At 43.0% G+C, this 27,146-nt stretch overlaps 1 protein-coding gene across 2 annotated transcripts in view; it reads left to right on the top strand.

Annotated features, from left to right (window-relative positions):
• LOC129779751 (uncharacterized) overlaps nt 1-27,146 on the top strand; it is a 141,339-nt gene that overhangs the window by 71,979 nt on the left and 42,214 nt on the right. For both annotated transcript variants that reach the window (XM_055787410.1, XM_055787411.1), the window contains 5 exons: nt 15,028-15,134; nt 15,514-15,643; nt 15,709-15,943; nt 22,431-22,645; nt 22,705-22,869. In XM_055787410.1, coding sequence (XP_055643385.1) covers nt 15,028-15,134; nt 15,514-15,643; nt 15,709-15,943; nt 22,431-22,645; nt 22,705-22,869 — 852 coding nt within the window. The remainder of the gene's footprint in view (nt 1-15,027; nt 15,135-15,513; nt 15,644-15,708; nt 15,944-22,430; nt 22,646-22,704; nt 22,870-27,146) is intronic.

Below are 27,146 nucleotides of genomic sequence, written 5' to 3'. Positions count from 1 at the left end.
ACCTATCGTGGCGCTAACATCTATTCAGACCACTACCTGGTGATGGTCAAACTGCGTTCTAAACTGTCAGTAGTCAATAACATAAGACACCAGCGCTCACCACGGTATCACCTACGACGACTACAGGAGCCGAACATTGCTGCAACATACTCGCAGCGTCTTGAAGATGCGTTACCGGGGGTAGACGAACTGGATGCTGTTCTCCTCGATGAATGCTGGAACACCTTAAAAGCAGCAATTAGCAGCACAGCAGAGACCGTCATCGGGTATGAACAACGAGGACAACGGAACGATTGGTTTGACGACGAGTGCCGAGTGCTCCTGAACGAGAAGGATACAGCACGCGCAGCCATGCTGCAACGAGCGACTTGACAAAACGTGGAACGATACAAACTGAAGCGAAGGCAGCAAACACATCTCTTTCGGGAAAAAAAAAGCGCCGCCTGGAAGAGAAAGAGTGTGAGGAGATGGAGCTGCTTTATCGTTCTCGAGAATCGCGGAAGTTTTTCAAAAAACTAAACGCCTCGCACGAAGGCTTTGTGAAATGTGCAGAAACAAGGAAGGAGGCATCTTGACGAACAAACGCAATGTGATCGAAAGGTGGAGACAGCACTACGATAAACACCTGAACAGCGCGCAGACAGGAGACCAAGACGGCGTTGAGGAGGACTACACCGGTGCAATGAACAACGACGACGTACCACCCCCGACGATGGGTGAAGTTAAGGAGGCCATTAATCAGCTCAAGAACCACAAAGCAGCTGGTAAGGATGGCCTCATAGCAGAGCTCTTCAAGGGAGGTCCGAGAAAACATGTAGAGTGTATGCACCGGTTGATAGCCAGGATCTGGGACACAGAACAGCTACCGGAGGAGTGGAAGGCCGGAGTAATCTGCCCCATCTATAAAAAAGGCGACAAGTTGGATTGTGGGAACCATCGTGTCATCACAATCCTGCACCATTCAAAATTTTGTCTCAGATCCTCTTCCGCCGTCTATCGCCAAAAGTAATTACATTTGTGGGAAGTTATCACGCCGGATTCATGCCCGGTTGCTCGACGACGGACCAGATTTTCACACTGCGGCAGATCCTTCAGAAGTGCCGCGAGTATCAGGTTCCTACACACCACATCTTCGTCGACTTCAAGGCCGCATATGATACAATCGACCGACGACAGCTATGGAGGATCATGGACGAACACGGCTTTCCCCGAAAGCTGACAAGACTGATTCAGGCAACGATGAACGGTGTGCGGATCTCAGGTGAGCTGTCGGAATATTTTGAGACTCACATGGGGCTTCGACAAGGCGATGGACTCTCCTGTCTGCTCTTCAACGTGGCGCTGGAAGGTGTTATGCGGAGAGCGGGGTTCAACATGCGGGGCACGATTTTCAAGAAGTCTAGTCAGTTTATCTGCTTCGCCGACGACGTGGACATAATCGGAAGAACACATGCGACGGTAGCCGACTTGTATACCCGACTGAAACACGAAGCAAGGCTGATTGGACTTGGGATCAATTCGCCTTAGACTAAATACATGCTAGCTGGAGGGACTGATCGCAACAGAGTTCTTCTTGGTAGTAGTGTTGTGATCGACGGTGACGAGCTCGAGGAGGTGGAGGAATTTGTTTACCTTGGCTCGTTGATAACAACTGACAACAACAACAGCTGTGAAATTCGAAGACGCATTGTCAACGGAAGTCGTGCCTTGAGGTCCAACAAGCTCCGACCCCGTACGAAGTTTATCATGTACAAATCCCTAATTCGACCGGTTGTTCTCTATGGGCACGAAGCATGGACGATGCTTGAAGAGGACTCACAAGACAATATACGGTGGTGTACAGGAAAACGGAGTATGGAGAAGGAGAATGAACCACGAACTGGCGCAACTCTACGGCGAACCCAGCATCCAGAAAGTCGCCAAGGCTGGACGAGTGCGATGGGCAGGGCATGTTGCAAGGTTGCCGGACAGCAGCCCTGCAAAGATGGTGTTCGCATCTAATCCGGTAGGAACAAGAAGGAGAGGAGCCCAGTGAGCGAGGTGGTTGGACCAGGTGGAGTAGGACTTGGCAAGAATCGGTGCAGCCGGGAGTTGGAGAACTGCAGCCATGGACCGGGTTTATTGGAGAAGAGTAGTGAATCAGATCTAATCTCAATGGGATGTAGAGTCATAGTAAATAAAATAAAATACTGCATGTTTTCGCTTTAGATCGAATGAGAAAGCAGGACATCATGTTACACATGAATGTCAAAATGAAATGACTCTCATTCAGACTGATTCTAATACAATATGAATACAATAGGGAAGATTATAAAAACATTATTGTCGTTATCGGAAGCGGCGGTCTCTTGTACACAAACATGTGTTCCACTGATTGCCCGGTTAGTTTTAAACATAGGATAGGATCCTTTAGCGAGTGTCGGACGACATACGTTTGCCTGGTGCATTACGTTTGCCCGGTTAATTTTTGATTTGAAATACATCATTCATTGTAATGCGAAACTATTGCCCAACGATCTGAAGAAAAAACAGGAAGTGGGTTATATCTATGGTATAACCGCAAGGGTGACGTAGGACTATCGTTGATTTAGAGATCATTTGTTTGAAGTTGAATCTGAATTCATTCTGAATGAATGAATATTTGGGGGACTTCGAAAACGAGAGCGTTACGTTGGAGGCACAAGGTTTTATGCATCCAATATTGGGTACCGAAATATCCTACTGATGGGGAAGAATAATCTTCAGAAGCTATCCTGTTAATTGCGATTGATTGAAAAATCACAAAACCAAATGTTTTTGGTCAACTTTTTCACATGAATGTAATTTTAAATTCCCAGAGGAACTGGCAGATTATTTTCAGTAACGATTAGATATTTCCACATTTTCCTCGATACTGGAAGCCCACCAGTGGTTAATGCTAACTCGATAACCATATGTTAATAGCACTTGATTGAAAAATATTTGGTCACAGTGTTACATGGATAGAAAACATTCAAATAAACTCTTTCACATGAATGTATTTTTAAATTCCCATATGAACTGGCAGATTATTTTCAGTAACGATTAGATATTTCCACATTTTCCTCGATACTGGAAGCTCACCAGTGGTTTATGCTAACTCGATAACCATCTGTTAATAGCACTTGATTGAAACATATTTGGTCACAGTGTTACATGGATAGAAAACATTCAAATAAACTCTTTCACATGAATGTATTTTTAAATTTCCAGAGGAACTGGCAGATTATTTTCAGTAACGATTAGATATTTCCACATTTTCCTCGATACTGGAAGCCCACCAGTGGTTAATGCTAACTCGATAACCATCTGTTAATAGCATTTGATTGAAACATATTTGGTCACAGTGTTACATGGATAGAAAACATTCAAATAAACTCTTTCATATGAATGTATTTTTAAATTCCAGAGGAACTGGCAGATTATGTTCCAGATCTTTCTCGATGTTGAATATCATCCAAACGGAAAGAATTCCGCGCGTGTATGTGTGTGTGTGTGTGTGTGTGTAGCGGCTGCTTCGAGATTTTCCCGGGGAACCGTTTGTGGCATCACTCTCCTCCTGATGGATTCCCTTCTGGCCTAAGGTGCACAAACAAGCTTTTGGTGACACCGTTCATCCGCGCTTTCATGATAAACGAAGAGCTTCACCACAACAGCGACAACATGCTCCAATCGCTGTTCAATTTGAATTGAGTGGATTTCCGAGCGGCGCTCGCTTATATACCGATTGGTGATTTCAATAGCCTGTTTTGAAAGCAATTTTAAGACTATTGAAACAAGTTTTTGGATCAGAAAGTAACAAGTATAAAACGCGTAGACATTTTATCTTTCGAATGAAGTGTTTATCATACCATTTCGTTCAGTTGTTTAGGAGCTATTAACGCTCAAAATCTCGGTATCCGGCGTAACGCTTTCGTTTTCGAAACTTTGATTTTACACCCTGGTATAGAAATGAAAGACGTAGTCCTACGTCAAAAAATCCACAATTATAGGTATTTTGGTTTGGACATTTAGCGCGCAAAATCATGACTCATATATATACTCATAATATACGCGCGCACGGTATCACAGACCGTCTTATACCCATGATGTTTTTTCCCGCGCCACAATATTTCTAGCCTACTACACTTTTTACGAGCGGTTGTTTCTGCTGAAGTTGTTTTCTGGTGCGATTTATTTCGGGAACCACTATGGTGACCGGTACTACTATGGGCAAGGCCGACGTTGGATGTCTCTTCTTAAGGAATCACGTAGTTTAATCCGGTATGTGTTGTTATTTTAGGCTTAACTTGTACCTTGTTTTTTGGGTTTGGTAGTTTTTTTTTTTTTTTTTTTTTTTTTTAAAAGAGGTGAGGAACGCTCTACCAGCCTTACCTGGGAAGGGTTAACCCAGACGTCGAGTGGGGATCGCACCCACAAAAACCAAGCCCTCTACTCGTTGCCTTATTCCCCCTGGGACCACATCTAGGCGACTACTGCAGGGGGCGGCTGTGCTCATGCACTTCTCGAGTTTTCAACGCTAACTAGCGTTGTCCTTCCCTTTTTCTCAATATTTTTTTCTTTCCATTCGTTATTAATTCCACTGCGCTGATGTCCTCTTCGCAGGCATTTTGAATTTACCCGTCGAGACGTGAACCGATTAGGAATTGCCCTCCAACTTGACGCGCAACCCGTCACAGCCACCCTCGCGGGGTTTCTCACCTGTCGAGACGTGAACCGATTAGGAAGCGCCCTCCAACTTGACGCGCGCCCCGTCACAGTCACCCTCGCAGGATTTCTCTTCCCAACGGAGCGCCGATTAGGCAGTGCCCTCCAACCTGACGCGCACTCCGTCACAGCTACTCTCGTGGGGTATTCACCATTTTGATTGTGGCTTCATCCTTGATGCTCGTTCCTTCGAAATGTTCGCGGTGTTCCTCCATCCAGGCCACGATCAGGCGTTGTCAGGCAGGCCTTTTGCTGTTCTCCGCGGCAGTATCCGTTTACCTGTCGAGACGTGCACCGATTAGGAAGCGCCCTCCAACTTGACGCGCGCCCCGTCACAGTCACCCTCGCAGGATTTCTCTTCCCATCGGAGCGCCGATTAGGTAGTGCCCTCCAACATGACGCGCACTCCATCACAGCAGCTCTCGTGGGGTATACACCAGTTTGAAGACGCCCTCCTTGACACTCACTCCGTCGTAGTTATTAAATCGGCATCCGTTTACCTGTCAAGACGTGCACCGATTAGGAAGCGCCCTCCAACTTGACGCGCGCCCCGTCACAGTCACCCTTGCAGGATTTCTCTTCCCAGCGGAGAGCCGATTAGGTGGTGCCCTCCAACACAACGCGCACCCCGTCACAGCTACTCTCGTGAGGTACCATCTCTTGCAACAGCCGTCGCCGTTGTTCACCTTTCACCGTCGGACGTTGTCAGCACTTTGGTCAGCCCTCCACCTTCGCTGCAGCTCCGACATGATTTGTGTGATTGCACTGCTCACGGCATTCCAGATCATCTCGTCGCGACACATCTCCTCCACAATATTCCCGACATGAAGTGCAGGCAGCCCCTCGCGCCTTTCGGTGAACCTGGGACAGACAAAAACGACGTGCTCCGGTGTTTCCTCCATATCTCCACACTCCGGACAGAGGGGTGAAACTGCGTGCCCGAACCGGTGTAGATATTGCCTGAAACAGCCATGCCCAGACAGAAACTGCGTCAAGTAAAAGTTAACTTCACCGTGTTTCCTGTTCAACCAGGTCGAAAGTACCGGTATCAGCCTGTACGTCCATCTACCATTTTCTGCCGTACCCCATTCATACTGCCATTTGTCCAACGACTCCGCTCTCATCAATTTCCGGATACCTCTGCTTTCCCGTCGCTTGTAGCACTCGCTATCTTCCGCCAGAGTGATGCAGATGGGAATCATTCCGGCGATTACACACACAGCTTCTGTCGAAATGGTCCTATAAGCACTTACGACTCGCATGGCCATGAGTCGGAATGTGCTGTTCAGCTTCCTCCGATTTCGGTGGGTTTCCAGAGCCGCCAACCAGGCAGGGCCACCATACCTCAGTATCGACGAAGATACACTTGCCAAGAGACGCCTCTTGCTGCTGCTTGGGCCAAAGCTATTTGGCATGATCCTCGCCACCACGTTGATGGCCTTTGACGCCTTCCCACATGCATAGTCGACGTGCTGGTTGAAGTTCAGCCGGTCGTCGATCATGACTCCGAGGTACTTCACCGCCCGCTTCGAAACGATGGTATGTCCTCCGACCGATACCTCTGCCCGCAGCACTACCTTACGATTGCTCACTAACAGCACCTCGGTTTTGTGATGTGCCATCTGGAGCTTTACGCTGTCCATCCAACTACCGATCATGTCTACAGCCTCAGTCGCCAACATTTCCACCTCCTGAAGCGTCTCGCCGATTACCGTTGTTACAATGTCGTCCGCGAAGCCCACGATCTCCACACCTCTGGGTAGCTTCAGCCTTAGAACACCGTCGTACATCGTGTTCCAAAGCGTAGGACCTAGGATGGAACCTTGTGGAACTCCCGCCGAGATATTCTTCACTATCTGTCCCCTGTCTGTGTTGTATACCAGGATCCGATTCTGGAAATAACTCCTCAGTATCCTGTACAGGTAGCTAGGGACCTTCAATCTGTGTAGCGCCTCGGCGATGGCCTCCCAGCTGGCACTATTGAAGGCGTTCTTCACGTCAATCAAAATCACCGCGCAGTAACGGTCGCCTCTTCGTTTTTGTTTAAGCGAGACCTGAGCTTTCTCGATAACTGTCCGAATAGCGTCCACTGTCGACTTTCCTTTCCGGAACCCGAACTGCATTTTCGACAATCCGTGGTCATCCTCCGTGCATTTCACCAGTCTGTTGAGAATAACCCTTTCCAAGAGCTTTCCCAAAGTATCCAACAAACAAATAGGCCTATACGACGCTGGATCTCCAGGTGGCTTTCCTGGTTTCGGGAGCAGCACCAACTTTTGTATCTTCCATTCCGCAGGGAAGAGACCGTCATCCAGGCATTTCTGCAGCACCACCCTGAACATGTCGGGGAAAGCAAGGATCGCCGATTTCAGGGCCACATTGGGGATTCCGTCGGGGCCGGGTGCTTTTTTCAACTTTAGACCTTTTGCCACCGCGATGAGTTCTTCGTTGGTGACTTGTGCGTTCTCTGCTTCGTCCTCACCGTACAGTGTGGGTGGCCACGTCGGTGGGTCGTGCTGCGGAAAGAGTCCATTCACAATGACCTCGAGTTTTTCCGGACATAATTCCATGGGAGTCGTTGAACTACGGAATTTCGCCATCACGATTCGATATGCTTCACCCCAAGGGTTTGCGTCGACGTCTCGACACAGCTCCCTATAGCAGTTCGATTTGCTCCTACGTATCTCTCGTTTCAAGGCGGCTCTGGTCGCTCGGAAAGACGCGCGGTGCTCCTCTCTCTCTACATCGGTTCGTGCCCTCTGGACTCTTCTTCTGGCTCGTAGACAGTTAGCGCGGAGGATGCTGAGTGTCTCGTTCCACCAGTAGGCTGGACGTCGTTCATTCGTCGGGTTCAGTCTTCTCGGCATCGCTGTATCGCATGCCCTCACCAATGTTCCTGTCAGCCCGTCGGCGCTCAGATTAAGAGTTCTGCTGTCTATGCGTAGTGCTTCGACGAAAAGCTCCTTGTCAAAAACCTTTGTCCTCCACTTCCGCTCAAAGGTTTTTGTATTCCGTACCGCTGCGGGATTCCGTTGGCCGACACTATACAGGATTGCCTGGTGGTCGCTGTGTGTGTATCCCTCCGACACTCTCCACTTCGTATTAGCCGCCAGTGATGGACTGCAGAAAGTTACATCGATGATGGATTCGCGGCCGTCCCTTCGAAAGGTGCTGCTAGTGCCTTCGTTCAGAAGTGTGACGTCTAGTTTTGCGAAGGCTTCTAGTAGGCTGTACCCCCTGGCGTTGGTGCATCTGCTTCCCCACTCCTCAGCCCAGGCGTTGAAGTCTCCTCCGATGATGACTGGTTTGCGGCCGCTGACCTTATCCGTGAGTACGTCCAACATCTCGTGAGACTGCTCCGCTGACCATCTTGGGGGTGCATAGCAACTACACATGAAGATTCCGTTGATTTTGACGATCACGAAACCTTCCTGTGAGCTTTCCACCACTGCTTGGATGGGGTACCTTCCCATCACTAGTATTGCAGCCATCCCTGCTTTATCCACCACCCATTTTCCGTTATCGCGAGGAACTCGGTACGGTTCTGCGATCATTGCAACGTCGCATTTAGTTTCAGTTGTTGACTGCCACAACAATTGCTGTGCTATGTCGCAATGATTGAGGTTGAGCTGGGTAACCTCCATTACTGCGAACCCGCAATCGCCTTTTTGTACGCCAGACATTTGAAGCTACCTGTGACGTGGTCGTTTCCGTCCTCCTCCTTGCATTTGGGTTTGGTAGTATGGTTGAACATGCTGTAGTATGCTGTGGTATAGCATTGCTGAAGGGTGTTCGAGCATTTCGTTTTAAGTGAAAAAATAGGAAGTGTGTTATATCTGTGGTATAACCGTAAGGTTGACGTAGGACTATCGTTGATTTAGTGATCATTTGTTTGAAGTTGAATCTGAATCCATTCTGAATGAATGAATAAATGAATATTTGGGGGACTTCGAAAACGAGAGCGTTACGATAGAGGCACAAGGTTTTATGCATCCAATATTGGTTACAAAAATATTCTACTGATGGGGAAGCAAAATCTTCAGAAGCTTTTCTGTTAATTGCACTTGATTGAAAAATTACAAAACGAAACGCATTTGATATTTTTTGTTCCTACCGCAGTATTTTTTTTCCAAAATATATATTTTTATCAAGGCTCATATGGCGTTAGCCTGACGGGGCCGGAGTTCAATATTTTGACAGTTTTTCTTATTATCTATGTTAGTAATATGTAACCGATTACTCGCGGTCGGCTCGAGGTTAGTATTAGAAAGTGTTCTCGTAATTGGGATGTTGCTGTCTCCAATGCTCTGTACGTGTGCCTGACACGGGATACTTCCTATTGGGATGCAGCTGACCATTAATCAGCAACGCCCCCCTAGTATGTACCCCATATCTAGCGTGGTGCGTCTTCTCGACTTGAGGAATCCAGGATAGAATGGTCACTAGCCGGCGCAATCATCAGCTCGTGTAGAGTTGTCATGAGCGGTACAACCTTTGGCTCTTGTTGAATCATCAGTGGACTGCACAACCTTTGGCCCGTGTATCTGTAAAGAGTGTGTGTATGTATTGCCGCGACTAAGTAAAAGTTTATAGATTGGATAGGAGGGATATGAAACAGGGACACAACGAAGGAAACATCATTAAACGTTGACATCGGCGTTTCTGAGGAACAGGTATAGATGAAGCAGAAGATCAGGATCACGGCTACCTAAGATATCCCGGACGGGGATATCCGATTGTTTGCCTTGTGCTCTCAGTGCTCTAGAGAGCTGAGAGCGAGCAGCATGGAACCGGATACACGACCAGACAACATGCTCGATGTCGTGGTAGCCATCGCCACAATCACAAATATTGTTTGCTGCGAGCCCAATGCGATAGAGATGCGCGTTTAGGTTGTAGTGATTGGACATAAGCCGAGATATCACGCGAATGAAATCACGACCTACATTCAATCCCTTAAACCAAACACTCGTCGAAACCTTAGGGATAATCGTGTGTAACCAACGACCGAACTCATCTTCACTCCACATGCGCTGCCAACTAACGAGTGTGTCCTGACGAGGAATGTGAAAAAATTCATTATAGGCAATTTGCCTTTCAAAAAGTGTGCCTTCTAAAGCGCCCACCTTAGCTAGCGAGTCCGTTTTCTCATTCCCCGGAATCGAGCAATGAGAGGAAACCCATGCTAAGGTAATCTTGAATAATTTTTCGACCAAAACACTCAATAGATGTTTTATTCTTGTTAGGAAATAAGATGAGCGTTTATCAACTTTCATTGAGCGGATTGCCTCTATTGAGCTGAGACTGTCTGAAAAAATAAAATAATGGTCGATGGGCAGTGTTTCAATGATCCCTAGAGCATAGTATATCGCACCCATTTCTGCGACATACACGGAACAAGGATCTTTGAGTTTGAAAGAGGCACTGGAATTTTCATTGAAGATGCCGAAGCCAGTGGACCCGTTTATGTATGAACCGTCAGTAAAGAACATTTTATCAGATCCAACTTTCCCATATTTTTGACGTAGAACTACGTCTTTCATTAAGGGTGTCAAATCAGAAAACAGGTCACGTTTTTATGAAATAAAGTTAACGTTAATAACTATTTTTGCCGCGAACGGATTTTGGCGATTTACATACTAAACGAATCGGAAATTCCCTAAGATTTATTTAATATTCTATACATTAGAATCCCTTGGTTTGTAAATGGTTAAAATTCATGAAAACTTTAAGCGTTTCTATTTTCCCATACATTTGTTCAGTCCATTTGTGTGCCTTCCCGAACAGAGCTGTCAATAACGAGCAACTTATCGACGACCAACAAAGGGGAAATCGTAGGATATAAAGTCACCGTAAACAAAGAAAAAGAAGAAGAATGAAGGGGAATACTTGCCTAGAGTATAAACAGTGGATCTCGCTGAGACAAACTTTCATTCGGCATCGGACTGTTGAGCAATCCAGTTCACTTTGCTTTCGCTGCACTTCGATCTAAGATTGGACCCCACCAGTGGTAATTCAACTTGGAAATCGTCGTGTGGTTTTTCCAGTTCGTTTTCGCGTTATTCGTATCGTATGTTCTTCTTTCCGCGTCATAAATTGGACGCTTCGCGTAGTGTGCGATGAGCAAGAAGAAGAGGAAGGCAGGCTCGAGCCCTGCAAAAAACGAACGCATTGCCAGGGGCAATAAAATTTCGAGGCAAGCGTCATCTAATGATGCACGCGGTGTTGGTGCAGTGAAAAGCGCTCGCACTGAACCGAGCCTTCGCAAATGTGACACCGCACCGAACAACAGCGAGGTAGGCGATTTCGGCGCGTCGGTCGAAAATGTAAACGCCCAGGCAGCAACCAAAATCAAGCTCCCCCCGCTGGTGGTGAAGGCGGTCGCTCTTGACAAACTCATCAGCGAATTCGCATCGATGGGTGTTACAGCAGAGTACAAGCTGTGCTGCATAATTCAGTCTTATTCCAAGCAGTTAACACTGTTTATTTTCCGTCTTCATAAGGGCTTCGTTTGTGCCTTTGAGAATGCATCAATGCATTAAACTGACGTTCTGGCGAAGCAGACGTTAAGGTTGTGCACCAAAAAGTTATTTGGGAATACCAAGCATCTTGAATGTCTTACTGGAATTTTATAAGTTATTTGGATTCGCGTGTCAGTCACAAAACTGCCTTCAACTAGGATTGCATTTGCGCTAATATTGATCATAATGAAGCATTGCAACTGTTTTCGAGGTTGTTATTAACAAAAAAATTTCTCTTGTTTAGTCATCAAGAAAGTAAATGTTCTGGAATTTTGTATGTGATTAGGTTTCGCTTGCCAGTAGCAAAACTTCCTCCACTAAGGTTGACAGCTGCGCTTCTCTAGCATGAGAAAGTAATGCAACTCTTTTCGAGGCCAGTAATATTAACAGAAGCGTTCCTTTTGAGAATAGCGCAAAATGATGAGAAATGTTTATATTACTAGTAGTTTCAAGCCACCAATGTATGGCTCTGTATGCATGCTATGGTGAACGCTTGTTTGGCGCTTGGTTTACGCTTAGTTTTTTACGAACGATATCTAGAGGTGAGATTCCTTTGAGGCAATACTAAATAACATGTAGCATGATATTTGATACTTGCAAGTGTTGTCATTGTTGTTGTTTACATGCGGTGCCAAAGATATATTGATGTAGTTATGAGATATGGAATAATGGTGCTGGTGCAACATGTATATAATCGACTGTAGCCGAGTCTATGTCAATTTCGAAAAAGGCCACCGGAATAGCCTTCGAGGTAAATTTTCAATGCATTGACATGAAATAAATTGCGACATACGATTGTTTTGCGAGGGCAAGAATGAATCATCAATCAAATATCGTCAAGTGATTCTACAATAAAAAAATCATTTCAGAGATTATTCTACTAAGCAGTTGTTTCTAAACTTTCACAGCATTATAGAATAATATCCGAAGGTATAAACAAGCGACTTATATAAAATAACAGCGTAGTTCTACGTCAACAATGCGGTCGTATCTTGGACACAACCTCCTATAATTTTTCCGAAAATATCGACGGAATAACATTGGAGCGTAGGTGATCTGGTATTCCATGGATTTTTTGTCGCATGGACAGATCAATAATGACAGAGGAATTGCAAAAGTATGGGAAGCAAACTTGGTTGAAGATGCCTGGTGAAGGGTGCCATTCGTGGGTAAGGTACTCATGGTATAAAGATTTTTAGTAGATTTTCGAAGTTATCAATCACCAATGGATTCATGATCTTGCAACGGATGAGAAATCTGTAGGATAATTCTCTGAACCGAAGAGTAAGCGGGGGTACTCCTGCCAAAACTTCGAGACTCATCGTATGTGTCGAATGCAAACACCCCATGGCTATTCGCAAGCAACGATATTGTATTCTCTCCAGCTTGAGAATATGAATCCTGGCAGCTGATCGGAAGCAAAAACTGCCATATTCTAACACTGATAATATCGTTGTTTTGTACAACTGAATGAGGTCTCCTGGATGGGCGCCCCACCATGTTCCGGTTATTGTTTGGAGAAAATTGATTCTTTGCTGGCATTTCTGTTTCAAATACGCAATGTGTCTCCCCCAGGTACATTTAGAATCAAAATATACACCCAGGTATTTGAAAAACATAGAGTGTTGGATCGTTTTGCCGGATAGGTAAAGCTGGAATTGGGCGGGTTCGTGCTTCCTAGAAAAAACGACCATTTCGGTTTTCTCCGTAGAGAATTCGATACCCAGCTTGAGAGCCCACGTGAACAGGTTGTTCAGGGTATCTTGAAAGGATTTTTGCAGAGCGACGGGATTAGTACCCGTGATGGAAATAACTCCATCGTCTGCAAGTTGTCTCAGCGTGCAGTCTCTAGTTAGACAATCATCCATATCATTGACGTAAAAACTGTACAAGAGGGGGCTTAGGCAGGAGCCTTGCGGTAGGTCCATAAAACTGTAACGAGAAGATTTTGAGTTGCCATGAGAGAAATTCATGTGCTTTTCTGACAGAAAAATGTACAGGAAATTATTCAGAATTGGTGAAAGTCCACGATTATGAAGCTTCTCTGAGAGAATTTCCATGGAAACTGAATCAAATGCCCCTTTGATATCGACCCACAGCAACGACCCACTTGTCCAAACGAAGTAGAATCATTTTCTCTAACAATTTGCGAATACAGGATAACATTGCAATCGGCCTATACGAGTTGTGATCGCAAGCCGGCTTGTTGGGTTTTCGTATGGCTATCACTCTCACTTGTCTCCAGTCATGCGGGACAATATTCAGCTCCAGAAACTTGTTGAACAAGTTCAGCAAACGCTGTTTTGCCAAGTCGGGAAGATTCTTCAACAAGTTGAATTTAATCTTGTCCGACCCCGGAGCTGAATTGTTACATGAGAGGAGGGCAATTGAGAATTCTACCATCGCATGCCGAGATCGCAGTATTATATGAATAGAAAACACTAAAATAAATTCTTTCGCTTGAATGTAATTTTCAATTCCAAGGGGAACTGGCAGATTATTTTTCAGCAACGATAACATCTTTCCGGATTTTTCTCGATGCAATTTTCGATGCTGTTACTTTCTTGGTCGCCTTTTCAGTGGCATCACTCTCTCCCGATGGATTCTCTTCTGGCCTAAGGTGCACTAACAGGCTCTTGGTGACACCGTTCATCAGCGCTTTCATGATGAACGAAGTTAGCTTCACCACAACAGCGACAACATGCTCCAATCGATGTTCAATTATAACTGAGTGGGCGCTCGCTTATATATCGATTGGTGATTTCAATAGTCTGTTTTGAAACAATTTTAAGGCTAACGAAACAAGTTTTTGGATCAGAAAAGTAACAAGTATATACCGCGTAGACATTTCATCTTCGCATGAAGTGTTTATCATACCATTTCGTTCAGTTGTTTAGGAGCTATTAGCGCTAAAAATCTCGTTCTCGTTCTTCGCTAATTTTCGCCAGTTCTGCGCAGTAGATGACACATCGAGTAAAGTTCATTCCGGGTTGCATTGAAATTTTAATCTGTCAACAACTGAAGGCATAGAGTTGCATGATAGAATGGCCATAGTTGCTGTTCAGTCTGGGAACAAAGACCGCAAGGTGGACTGTACTTTTCGGGATCCTCCAAGCTCGGAACCTGTCGGTTGAACGGGTGGAGCTCTCGTTGGCTGTTGGTGTTCGGATGTGGGTTCGTTCGTGTTCGGGTGTGATCGGAAAGTCTTGAAAAAGGCTGATCTATAAACTCTTTAGTAATTCGAAATGTAGATAGAAAAAATGGCGGAAACGTGAAAACTCTAATGTATATTTCTTTTTTCTTCTACTCTTCTATATGTGGTTCTGCTGCTTCTTTTTCTTCTGCTGCTGCTTGGGCATTCCTCCTGATGTTGTCGTCGCGGTGGTCGGTAAAACACTGATGATTCTCGTTTTTTTTTCACTTAAATTCTTTTTATTTCTTAATTTGATTTACATTATTACATTATAATTCTACATTTCAAGTGATCAACCTAGGGTTGTACATCTTTAACTTATTGATTCATGGGCAGCGCTCTTCGCTTTTATAGCGAGCGCGAATTGCGTTGTTGTTTCTATGCTTCGCTGGTAGTTTCCGAGAGGTGTGGCAAATAATATTGATTTTTCTTCCGTGGGAACGGAACAGTTGCTATGTTCAATCCCATCCTTATATATTTTATACAGGTTGAACACATTGTATACACAAGGAGTAATCGCCATTGATGGCACGAATTATTATAACTGATAGTACATCATAGCATAATTGAATATTTTTTTATTTGCAGGGAAGCTTACACAGCGTGGAGCGAACGAGCTGAAAATTGCGTTGTTCTCGAACAAAACGTTCAAAAACTATTTTATGATTTTGGACTTCTACCTACAACGACCCAAGGTAATCATAAACATGTATATATTATTCACATGGCTGTTACATATTAATAATAATGTATACCATCGATTTGTTTTGAATGAGTGTGTTACGAAATTTAGGATTTTCATAGTCGTCGCCTATAAAAATGTTCATTCCTCATTGTTTATTTCTCGAAGTGAGGGATGAAAATTTGAGTATCAGTTTGTCATGTGTGTTTCAGTCGCATGTAAAAAAATCACTTTTTTAGAACCGAAATGTAACCGCCAGTAAGAGTACGCATTGATGTTTATTATCCAAAGTTATCCAAAGGAAAGGACTTTTTTGTCCTTTTAGGCAATGCTCCATTAGTAAGAAAAATTTTAATTGTTTTTTTCAATTGTGTTCAATTGTGTGATTTCAGTGAATGACATGCTGCGAACTTCCAGACTGATTCTACGAGGCTGTACCAGCTGTAACAGGCAATTCAAGCGGAAAAATGGTTTAACGTTTGGTGAATTTTCTGTGTTGATAACCGATATACGTAAAATAAGGTATACCGATATATAATATAAGTATATATAAGTTTCGATGCCATCAAAGATACATTCTATTTTAGGCACACATGTATGCTAAATAGATGTGAAGCGATAGAACTAATGAGACCATGCCATACAGGATCATCCTCGACCGTCTATCCAACTAATCGAACGTTTGCCGAGAATCACGCATGGCTACGCGAAACAACGGCTGGTCCGGAGGTTTTTTTAGGAGGCTCGTGTAATCCAACAACCTGGCGAGCTGATGTAGCAATACCTACGTTAGAGCGTTTAGGAATTTCGTTTTACAATCCGGTGAGTTTCAATGTTTTTATTGTGGGCGAGAACGATGGGCCTTTCTAAAATTCAAATTTTGTTAATCACATGAAATTGTGTAGTTAAATAAATTTCAGGTCCAATTTAAAGTAATAACTTATATTATGAAAACTATGTTGATGGATGTAAATCAAAGCTCGAATGTTCTTTCTGTTCTTTACCAGTGTTTATATAGCCTTGTTATATGTTATTTATGTTCGGGATTTAGGTGCATGGAAGGGTTCTTCCAGAGGAAATAAGGAGATGTCTAGTCGAGTTGACGGTTGAACTACTAATGAAAAATCTTCATTCTCTAGTGTCTTATTCTACAGTGGTTGCTACGCTAAATACATAGCAAAGGAACAATGTTGCATATGTGCTGGTTGCCTTGATGCTTCAAAACTCCTCCTCAACATCGTATGGTAGAATCCCAATGGCTTCTCGTAACTGCCGCAACTTCGTTGCACCCAAAGGCTTGGTGAGAAGATCCGCTTGCATCTGCTCTGTGGGACAGTACCGAATGGACACTTGCTGCCAGATCCTTGATGAAACAGTACATGGTGTCGATGTGTTTCGATTACCGCGATTTCCGAGGTTCTGTCCGCCGCCGCCAGTGCGATACAGCTCTGGTTGTCTTCGTTGACTACGATGGGTAACTCCAGATGCTCGCCCAAGTCGTCAACCAATCGACGCAGCCATTGCTGCTCTCGCAAACATTCGGCTTGCGCGGTGTATTTCACTTCAGTGCTGGGTAGGGACACACGTCTGCTTCCTTCTTCCCCAGCCAACTAGTCCGACTAGACTTCATGTTGTCGACTTCACCGGCCCAGTCCGCGTCTCCAGGACTCCAGTTAAAGGTTGCTACCGCCACCCAGATGCAGCTCGTGGTCCGCCGTACATTTGAGGTAACGAAGCATTCGCTTGGCCTCGTTCCAATCCGTCGTGGTTGGTTTGGTGACCCGCCGCCCGAGAATGGATGTGGAGATTGCTATTGCCAGAAATGTACAACAAAGCATCAATTAGACTCTGGTACTGTTGTCCATCTGCCAACGGGTCACTGTCCTCCTCGTCTTGTTGCACGAATCCTGTCATCATCTGCACCAGGGAGATTTTGCAATTCCTCATTATGAACCGCGCCAGAATCTTCACCACGTATGACTTCTGGTTCAAGACGTACCGGCCTGCTTGCTGTCGAACGTGGATTCCAAGAAAGAACGTCAGGTCACCCAGCTCCGTTATTTTCAAACTCCGTTTCAACGCTCCGGTAACCAGTAACCGAGAGTCCTGCACAACCACGATATCGTCCACGTAAACCAGGATAAACGTAAACACACCGTCCAATTCCGCAGGAAGAGACACGGGTCAGCTGCAGATGGGTAGAACCCCATTTCCTTCAGTACCGCATCGATTCGCTGATTCCACACCCGCGCCGCTGGCTTCAGTCCACAGATACTTCGCTTCAAAGAGCACACCGTATCAGGATCACCGTTCGAGTACTCCGGAGGTTGCTTCATGAAAATCTCCTCTTGCAGGGCGCCACACAGTGGTCCCTGAGAAAATCTAATTTTTGGTAGACTGGGGTTTTCGGATACGATAAGTTCATTTTTCAACAAGGGGGCAAAGTTCAAAATTTCCAGTTTTTATCGTGTTTGATATCTAAGTGTATGTTTTCGGATACGCTGAGTTCATTTTTCAACTCTGTTTCACCAAAAAACCAAAAGGGGGGAGTCCCTAAATAAAATAAAAAAATATTGTAACCTATAAAATATTTTTAAAACACCATTTATAATAAGGAATACTACGATTACCCGTTTCTGAAGGAATTACAAATTCTAACATCAACCATGCATCTTTTTTATTTGAAAATCGGTCCACCATATTGTTTGCAGAGCCTCATTTATCTACTAATTTACTAACAAATCTCCCAATTTTCTTTCGTAAAAGCGCTAGCAAAATTGACGAAATGTTGGTTAAATTTGTTTTTCCTATAACGAAGTCGTATAATGAAATCCTCGCAGGAGTTGAGGCAGTTATATCCTGTCCAGTTGTTCTTAAATGATCTAACAAATTCTTATTACATAACTGGGAGGTCATATCCACAAAAAATATTCACATTATTAATGGAAACGCACATCTTCTAATTAACATTTCGGGTTAATATTGAGAAAAAATCCAAAAAGGGGGATTTCGGGTGAAATATTCAAGTGCTGAGTGATACGAGACACTTTGAGGAACACTTTCATTAAAAAAGTTTTTCGGGGAAATGCGGGGCAATTTTTATAAGTCCATCCGAAGCAAAATTAAACTTTCAAAATAGTACTGACTTTACCAAAACACGTGTTAGAATAACACACGTGAAATAGCGGCACCGGCGAGCATGCGAAACTGGTATCTTATCGCGTTGTTATGGCAATGATGCGTGTGTGGAATGGGGTGAAACAAGTGATCCTAGATGCCTTGAACATAATAGAATATAGGATAGACTATAGGATTTTTTTTTTGGCCGGCTAAATTTTCTCAGGGACCACTGTGCGCCATACAGGTACGCTGTCTTAATATCGATGTGTTTGACCAACAGTCGCCGCTTGCTCGCTACTGTCAGCACAGTACGAAACGTGATCACCGGTGCAAAAACCTAAACGTAATCAGTTCCGTATTTCGGAGGCCATTTCCTCGTCCATGGCCGTGATCACAACGACACGACAGAGAGCACATTCTACGACTTCGGCAAAGCAACCTTTGACGAGAATAACAATATTCTCTCGTATTTCGCACACATTTCAAAAGCGTTTTCAGCAATGAACGAATTAGCAATCAGAGCGTAGAAACTGCATCTCGCCATGTACCTTCCTCAGCCGTCTCAAGCCATCCATTTTCGATCACCAGAGAAATGTTTATCTCAGCTGTGAATCAACTAAAGAGCTCAAAGGGCTCCGGCCAGATGGCATTCAATCATTGGTCCTCAAACGCTGTTTGCCTTCGCTGGCAACGCTTCTGGTCAGTGTTTTCAATCGCTCTCTCTTATCCGATTAATCTGCTGGAAGAAATCCTTCGTTTTCCCTATTCAAAAGAAGGGTAGTAAAAGTAATTTCACAAGAAGGGTAGTTAAAAGGAATTATTTATTGAGGAATATCTTCATTAAGTAGTACCTCCAAGCTATTCGAGTTAATTATTCTCGAAAAACTGGCTCAAAACTTCGCCCACTGTATTTCGAAGGACCAGTATCGTGCAAAACTTCACCAGTAGCTTTAAAAAATCGTGTTCGGTACACATTTTGAATGAAAACTTTTTTTGTGCGGTAGATAGGGACCGCATAAAAAATGTTTCCCCCAAGGAAATAACTCAAATCCACGCCGGTCACCGTTCAATTTCCTTTTGTTTTCCTGCTTTGCGACGGGACAGTTTGCCCTTTCGGTTGCGCGTAGCTGTTTTGTGCTTTTAGTTGCATGCCGAAACGTGATGCTGTTAGATATCATGTCATGCAAAAACTTAGAAAAAACTTAGAAGAGCATTTGATGGGAGGAGGGGAATTATTTCAGAAGTGGATAATTGAGACGCAAATATGCTTTTTTTCGCACTGAAATGCATATAAACCATCGAAAAAACAAAATGGAAGATAACTTCGTCAAATATGCTTCTTTTCATATACCGCAAAAAAAAATCGCACAAAAAACAGCACAAGAACAGAAAACGGCAGAAAAAAATCGTACAAAAAAAAAATCGCACAAAAACAAGTTTTACTGTATACCATCTACACTCTGTTTAACTTATATAGGACCAGGGTATGATCTTGCTGCTTTGTGCCATTATAAATAAACAATGCTTCAACTTATATTCCAGTGTGTAGGTATTGGTGACTACCATACATTGCACGATTTTCATATGTGTGTGTGCAAGCGCTGAGCGTAAACGAATGTTTTTGTATTTTTCAAGTGTCATGTTTCTATAAGACCAGTTACATTGTTCCGTTGTTTTAGTTGTTTTGGTCAATAAATCTGGAAAATGTCGAAGGGAAAAGTGCTCACGGAGAGAAAAGAAAGACAAATTGATGGAATGCACCAAGAAAATGTTGGTATCAGAGAAATTTCTCGTCGGAGATGGACGATCCCATTAAGTAGGGCTCAATTATTTGACGAATCCTCAAGAATACGGTAAGAAGGAAAGAGCTCCACGTAAATCGAAGCTCTCTGACCGGGACAAGCGGGAAATAGCTAGAACAGCTTCGAATACCTCAAAATCGCTTATGTAAATAAAGCAATATTTCATTTCAAATGTTACTCGGGTGATAATTCATCAAGTTTTGGTAAAACATTCTCACATAAAGAGGGTTTAAAAGGTTCAAGCTCCTCATCTTACACCAATAACATCGGAAGACGTGTGAGTTTTGCCAGAGCTCACTAGAAATACCAGTGGGACATGGTATTTTGTGACAAAGAATGTTTCCAAAAGAATACATTTTGCTATATACCATAACGAAATGTTCTTCAATGTATAGGTTATCTTCACTGATAAAAAAAGTTCAATTAGGATGGTCCTGATGGTTTCAATGGGTACTAGCGTGATTTACGGAAGAAGGAACAGTATTTTTAACCAGGAATTTTGGTGCAGGCTCGTGCATGGTTTGGGTGGGATTCTGTGCAACCGGAAACCTCAAGACAGCTTTCATATCAATCAAGGATGACATACATGTTCTGGAATCCTCTCTCCTACCGTTTATTGCGTGGATATCGTGAAGATAAAAAATTCACATTCCAGCAAAACAATGCTAATATTCAAACCAGCAAGGAAACTAAGCAATGAATTAAAGACCAAACATCTAATGTTTTGGACTGGTTGACTCACTCTCCAGATTTGAATCCTGTTGAAAATCTTAGGGAGATCCTTGTACGGAGAATCTACACTGAGGGAAAACGGTAAACCACGATTGAAGAGCTCAAGGTCGCAATTTCGGAAACATGGAAAAATTTCGAGAAATTCGTTCAGCAGCATTTGGTAAATAGTATTCCAACACGAATTTTACAGGTTGTTAGATGAAATGGCAAGATTGCCAATTATTGATATGTAAATCAGCCGATCGTTTTGAATTTTTCATTGATAATCCTTATGAATTTTGAAATGGTCTTATAGAAACTGGACAGCTGAAATTATCATATTAAAGCACAATAGATAAACAAACAACTCTTTTGAACGGAATTGACGTTTAATATACTTTATTCTAAGCATTCAACAATGTATGAATGTATCTTGTTGAAATTCTAACTGTTTGTGTTGCAACGAAATAGAATCAGGGTGGTCTTATAGAAGTTGAACAGAGTGTATACGGATCTCTCTGCAGCGTTCGGTAAAAAGAATCACGATATTGCTTTGGCAAAATACGACAGATTAGGCGTTCATAACAATCTGCTTGCCTGGCTATCCTCTTATATAACTGGTCGAAGTATGTCTGTTAAAATTGGAGACTTCCCATGTCAAGGCAGCCATCTCGGACCATTTCTATTTCTGTTATATATGAACGATGTTGATAATATTCTTAAATGTCTTAAGTTGTCGTACGCTGATGACCTAAAACTGTATTTAGTGATACGGGGACCAGGTTTAGTGATACGGGAAACAGGGAACCATGCTAGTTTCCTACAGGACCAATTGGAAGCTTTCGCTCAATGTTTCAAAATGCTCCATAACGTACATAACGGCACTAGCTTGAAACGTCAATCAACTGCTATTCAACGGAAGTTTATTCGATTCGCTCTGATGCATCTTCTGTGGAATGACACCAACAATTATGAAAATTATGAAAGCCGTTGTATGCTCATACATGTGGAAATACTAGAGACGAGACGAGACGCAACATTGCGATGGCGAGCTTCATCGACATCGACTGCACTTCGCATTTAAGTTGCCTTCACAGAAACACGCGTCGTCGTCATTTACGCTCAAAGATTTCCCTGTATAAGCATAGTCCCTCACGAACCAACTATGGACTTAACGAGCCCATGCGAATGATGTGCCGAATCTTCAACAGATCCTACGATGTGTTTGACTTCAATGTTCCGCGTTACAAAAATAAGTGTTGTTTTCGTAGTGTATTTATTTAGGACACTATATAGTGCAAGTCTTTTTTTTCTGTCATTGGGGTGAATATTTTACCTGTTGGCTAAATAAATAAATATAGATAAAAAAGCAGATATCACAGACTGACAAATCTTTCGAACTACCTAATATACTTAATACTACGTTTGAACACACATTAAGACACATTAAAATCATAGTGACGTCCAACTGCGTTGAATGCGCGGAAGCAGATGGTCAAGGGATAGTTCTGATGATGTGCATTGTACACTACGTTTTACAACTATAGAACCACTCATTTGTAAGAATTCGGTCGTTCTCATATACCATAGTACTCTAAATACAACACACATCTAAACCTTGTGCTTTAATTGCAAATCCCGTGACTATTTTCTGCTTACATACCTATTCATTGTAGCAAGTTTCAGAATGGACACCAGATCTACTGGATTTGGAACATCGAGCAAAAGAAAAAGCGAAAGTCTTATTTTTTGTGATGGATTCCCAAACAAGATCAACTGCTGGAGCTATCGAGGTAGCACATATCGCTGGACGGAACTCTAAGCATTTAGTACTGGTCCTGTTACCTTACGAAAAACAGCAAACTATTTTGAACGATGTGCTAACCATTCAGTAAGTGCTCAATTTTTTTTAAAATATTTATTAATCAATAAATTCATTGATTGATGCAGTGAGTATACGGATCTTTCTCGAAATCAATTGTTACTGAGTCAGTTAGTTCGACGAAGAGGTTTACCTGTTTTGAACGATATTCCATTGGCGTTAGAATATATCAAATATATTCTTTCCGGAGGATCTTATCGAGGATATCCGCAAAACATTGCAGCGAGGTTGATGTAAGTTATATTTTGAATTATACTCTAGGCCATTTTTATATTTTATTGTACCATCTACGACTACGTACAGACTGTTTTTTTTACAAACTAAATTAGTCTAGACACATTATTCTAACACTAAACACATTTTTTGACAAAGTGAAATCAAAAACTCCTCAGAGAGGGTTTCCAAATCGATCAACTTGCAGCGATCGGGATAGCTGGGATGATTGCTTGGATCATTCCATGGAAGCTGACGCAAGGCGAACCGCATGAAATTTCTCTGGAATTGCTCGATGATTTGCGTAATATGGAACGGAGAACAAACCGGAGAAGCAAATACCAAAATACTGCGAACCAGTGAGAAGTACAGCGTCTTGAGGCAATATACATCGATGGAACCAGAAGCATGACGACGAATAAACCCGAGTGCAGTGTATGCTTTGGTGGTTACGATACTTATATGTTCGTGAAATTTTAGACTGGACTTAGATGTCTGGCATAGTAATAGAGAAGATACAACGTCCGGTTGAACAACCAATACCAAATTCAGTCCAATATCAATCCTGCTGATATAGTTTGTGCAATCTAATATGAGTAGGCCTTGATATGTATAATAATAAAGAATCAGAATATACTGTACTACTGAGCAAACCACACGTACCTAATCAGTGGTCTGCAAATAGAAGCCGAATGCATGAAAAACCAATGAGTGAAAATAAGGCTTGCTTAGATTCAAAAAAAAATATTTTAAATTTAACAGCTTTCATCATTTACCTTGACAACCACCACTGTTGTGCATTTTTTTCAGAGCGGTAATTATCGGAAATGGAAAGTTGGAATATAAATCCCTTCAAATTCAATCATCTTCCCGAAATATTAACCTGGAAAGAATGGATGAGAAAAGGAAATTTGAAGTGTTTGTAGCTGGAAGTGAAGATTTTTTAAAAAATTCCTTTTTGAAGAGACTTTCAGCCTCCTGGGCTGGATCGTGCCGCAAGATGTATAAAAACATTGGACATATACATTAAAATGTTTGAACAGTTTAAACAAGGAATTACAATTACAATTAAGATTTTGTTCTGTTTTGTTGCTCGATGGCATGTTTTCTTCGGATCTTTAGCGAGGATGTCTACCTGCCATGGCCTCTGGCCAGAAAAGGAAAACCCGCGCGGTTTGAAGATGTCGAGTGTTCTTGTTCCCCTAATCTCGAAGGGGAAGGAACAAGGATCTTCGCTTTAGATCCGCTGTTTGTGTTATTGTGTCGGTTTGTGGTGTGGACTTTATTAATAAGAGATCGGCATCTTTCAGGAACTGTAGGTCTCCTAGACAATTTTGTCGAAGATTCCCTCTGGCCACAGAGGTAGTGTTTCGACGGCACAACTGTACGATCGCTGGATTCCGGCGAAGTTCGTCGGGGAATGATCATTTCCGCCCTTGTGCGTTGCGGAATCTCGTTCTAGTCCTACGTGGTCCATCGGGGAACGAGCGTTTCCACCCTTGTGCGTCCCGAGTCCTCGAAGGTTGCAGAGGTTGTCCAGCTGTCCCGGTGAGGGTATGACGTCCGCACCGCTGGGGTCCTGCATACCCGGTTGGGTAAGCTGGGTTTTAGGTTGTCGTTTTTTCGATGGCGTTACGGAAGCGACCGCATTGTTTCTTAGCTGGGTAGGGCAATATACTCTCGTGGGCGGCGAAGTATTGTTCCTGAAAATAGCGTTTGTTTGTTCAGAACCTGAATCACAATCGGTCTCTAGGTTGTTGTTCTGAGCTGCGGTCGCTTCTTCCGGGATGGTTTCAAGTGATGGTATCGTTTTTATTTGCGTGGTGGACCGTCCTATCACTTGCGCTGTCAGTTCTACACTGTGGAAGTGAAGAGAAAAACGCATCCAGGCTGAAAAACATATTGCTAGCATAGGGAGGCTTAGAGTTGCAGGATCTATTTTATTCTATTGATGGACCGGATGTCGGAGAAGACAAGGAATGGGGAATCGACCCTTACAAAACAGCATTTGAAAAACTCGATCAATACTTTTTGCCGAAGCAACATGTTTTGTTTGAACGGAATGAATTCTGAAAATTAATAGCCGCAATTACTCAGGGCAGTCCGATAAGTACTCAGCCTACAAAAAAAAAATTAGTGGGTTATATCTATGATATAACCGCAAGGTTCACGTGGAACTACCTTAGCTGAGCAATCATTCGTTTGTATTGATTAAATTCTTGATTGAATGAAACAGTTTCCAAATTCAATTGAGTTCAATATATTTGCTCTGTGAGTGAAAAAAATGAACAAATGCCGTGTAAAGTCAATTCTTTGAAAAGAAAAGTTGGCTCCTTGTGCGGTTTGTTACGGAAAATTTCACCGTTTATGCCACAATTATGCCTAAAAAACATGTATTTTGGATTAGTTCATTCCCGACTGCAGTATCTCGTGTCAAACTGGGGTTCTGCTAGCAAATCAAATCTGCGAGAGTTGCAAGTTCTACAAAACCGATGCTTAAAAGTTGTTCTGCGGAAACCGTTCTTGTATCCCACCGCTAACTTGTACTCAAACATAAATGATTCACTGCTTCCAATAAAAGCACTTCATGAATTGCAAATCTTGGAACAAATGCAAAAAATCATCAGTGACCCTTCATTACATCATAATACAGTTTTACGAAGAGGTAATTTGACACGAGTAACCAGACAAGCCGGAAATTTTGCTGTGATGAGATCAAACACGGAACCAGGGAAGAAAAGGTTTACCTATCTAGGAACCAAGCTGTACAACAACCTTACGGAACAGATAAAAAGTATTCGCCGTATTAAAACTTTCAAAGCCGTCGTTCGTACCAAGCTGAAACAGAACGTTCTGAGATATATTTGACGCTCCTGGTCTTGTGAACTTCAATGGTTGTATTTTAAGGCATTCGACATCGTTTTCTCGATGTGAAATGCTTTTGTTCTACTCGAGTAATTCTTCCCGTGAACAACAATCTGTGATGTAGTATCCTGACGCAGCGATCAAGCGGGAAACTTAACGGTCCCTGGAGCAGCATCCCGACACCAAGCGGAAAATAGATTTTGTAAGGTAAAAGACTGGTATATGTCTGGCCGAAGCCAGTGATACTGCGCGCCTAATGTAGCCTAAACAGTTCTAGAACTCCCTCGATCATGCCTCGTCCACGGAATGTACATCATCCGTCAAAAACTTCAGTTCTGCCGGAGCATTTTTTCACGCGGACAACGAACACGATTGAAGACTTCCATTCTTGACCATGACTCTTCTGTGCCGCTGCCACCGCCCAACCTGCAACTAGGTCATCTGCTGATGCATCTTCGTGATACAATCTCGTCCGCCATGGACATCTGTCGGTTGTACTGCTTCTTGGCGCGAAGGCCAAGCGGAACTCCCATTTTTGCCAGGAAACACCTCAACTGCAATCACTTCCTGCTTATGAAAACCGCACATCCGTAGCTGTCAACCGATACGCCAAGTCATCCTCCCTCATTATCATCTTTTGACCGACCATAGTCTCATAGTTTGTCATTTTAAACATAAATATTGGAAACAGTTGAATTTGTGTTATGAATTAGTTTTTGAATTAACTATAAAATAGGATAGTGTGCTTCCTTTAAAGAGATTTGTTCTCACTGGAAGCGTATAATTTGTTGTAATCTATCTTAAATAAAGTGCTATTGAAAAATAAAAGAAATTAAAAAAAAATTAAAAAAGTCAATTCATTTATTGTGATTGATTGTTCTTCGTTACAAGTAAATTTAATGACGGACCTTTTACGTTTGGTATGATGACTAGAACAAAATATATGTACGGAAGAATTATCAAACGTTTGATGAACCAGCCTAAGGCTGAAAATCTTTCCAATAAAGACAAAAAAAAATTATCAAACGATTATTTTATTTTACATTTCCCTCTGAAGTTTACATCCCAAAAGTGTACATACTTCTCGAATCTCGAATTTGCTTGAAACTGGGAAGTTCATTCGCTTCTAGTGGCTGCACGATTTTCCCAGGTTCCTAAGTTTAGAAGATCATGTTAGGACAGACATATTCCACTCTGCACAAAGGCAAGCGAGGACAAAAGTACTCGCAGTTTGCATTTATTTGCAGAGCCGATTTCCCCAGAAACCACGGTTTTGAAGTCTGTGTTAGGGAAACACATTTCAATCGGAACAAAAATACCCCCGATTTGTAAGAATTCGCAATGCCGATTTCCCCACGCTTCATGGATTTGAAGTCTGTGTTAGGGAAACACATTCCAGTCGGAACAAAAATACCCCCGACTTGCATGAATT

This window comes from Toxorhynchites rutilus, chromosome 3, assembly GCF_029784135.1.
Source record: "Toxorhynchites rutilus septentrionalis strain SRP chromosome 3, ASM2978413v1, whole genome shotgun sequence".
Taxonomy (NCBI): Eukaryota; Metazoa; Arthropoda; class Insecta; order Diptera; family Culicidae; genus Toxorhynchites; species Toxorhynchites rutilus.
This window is presented reverse-complemented; position numbering and strand designations above follow the sequence as displayed.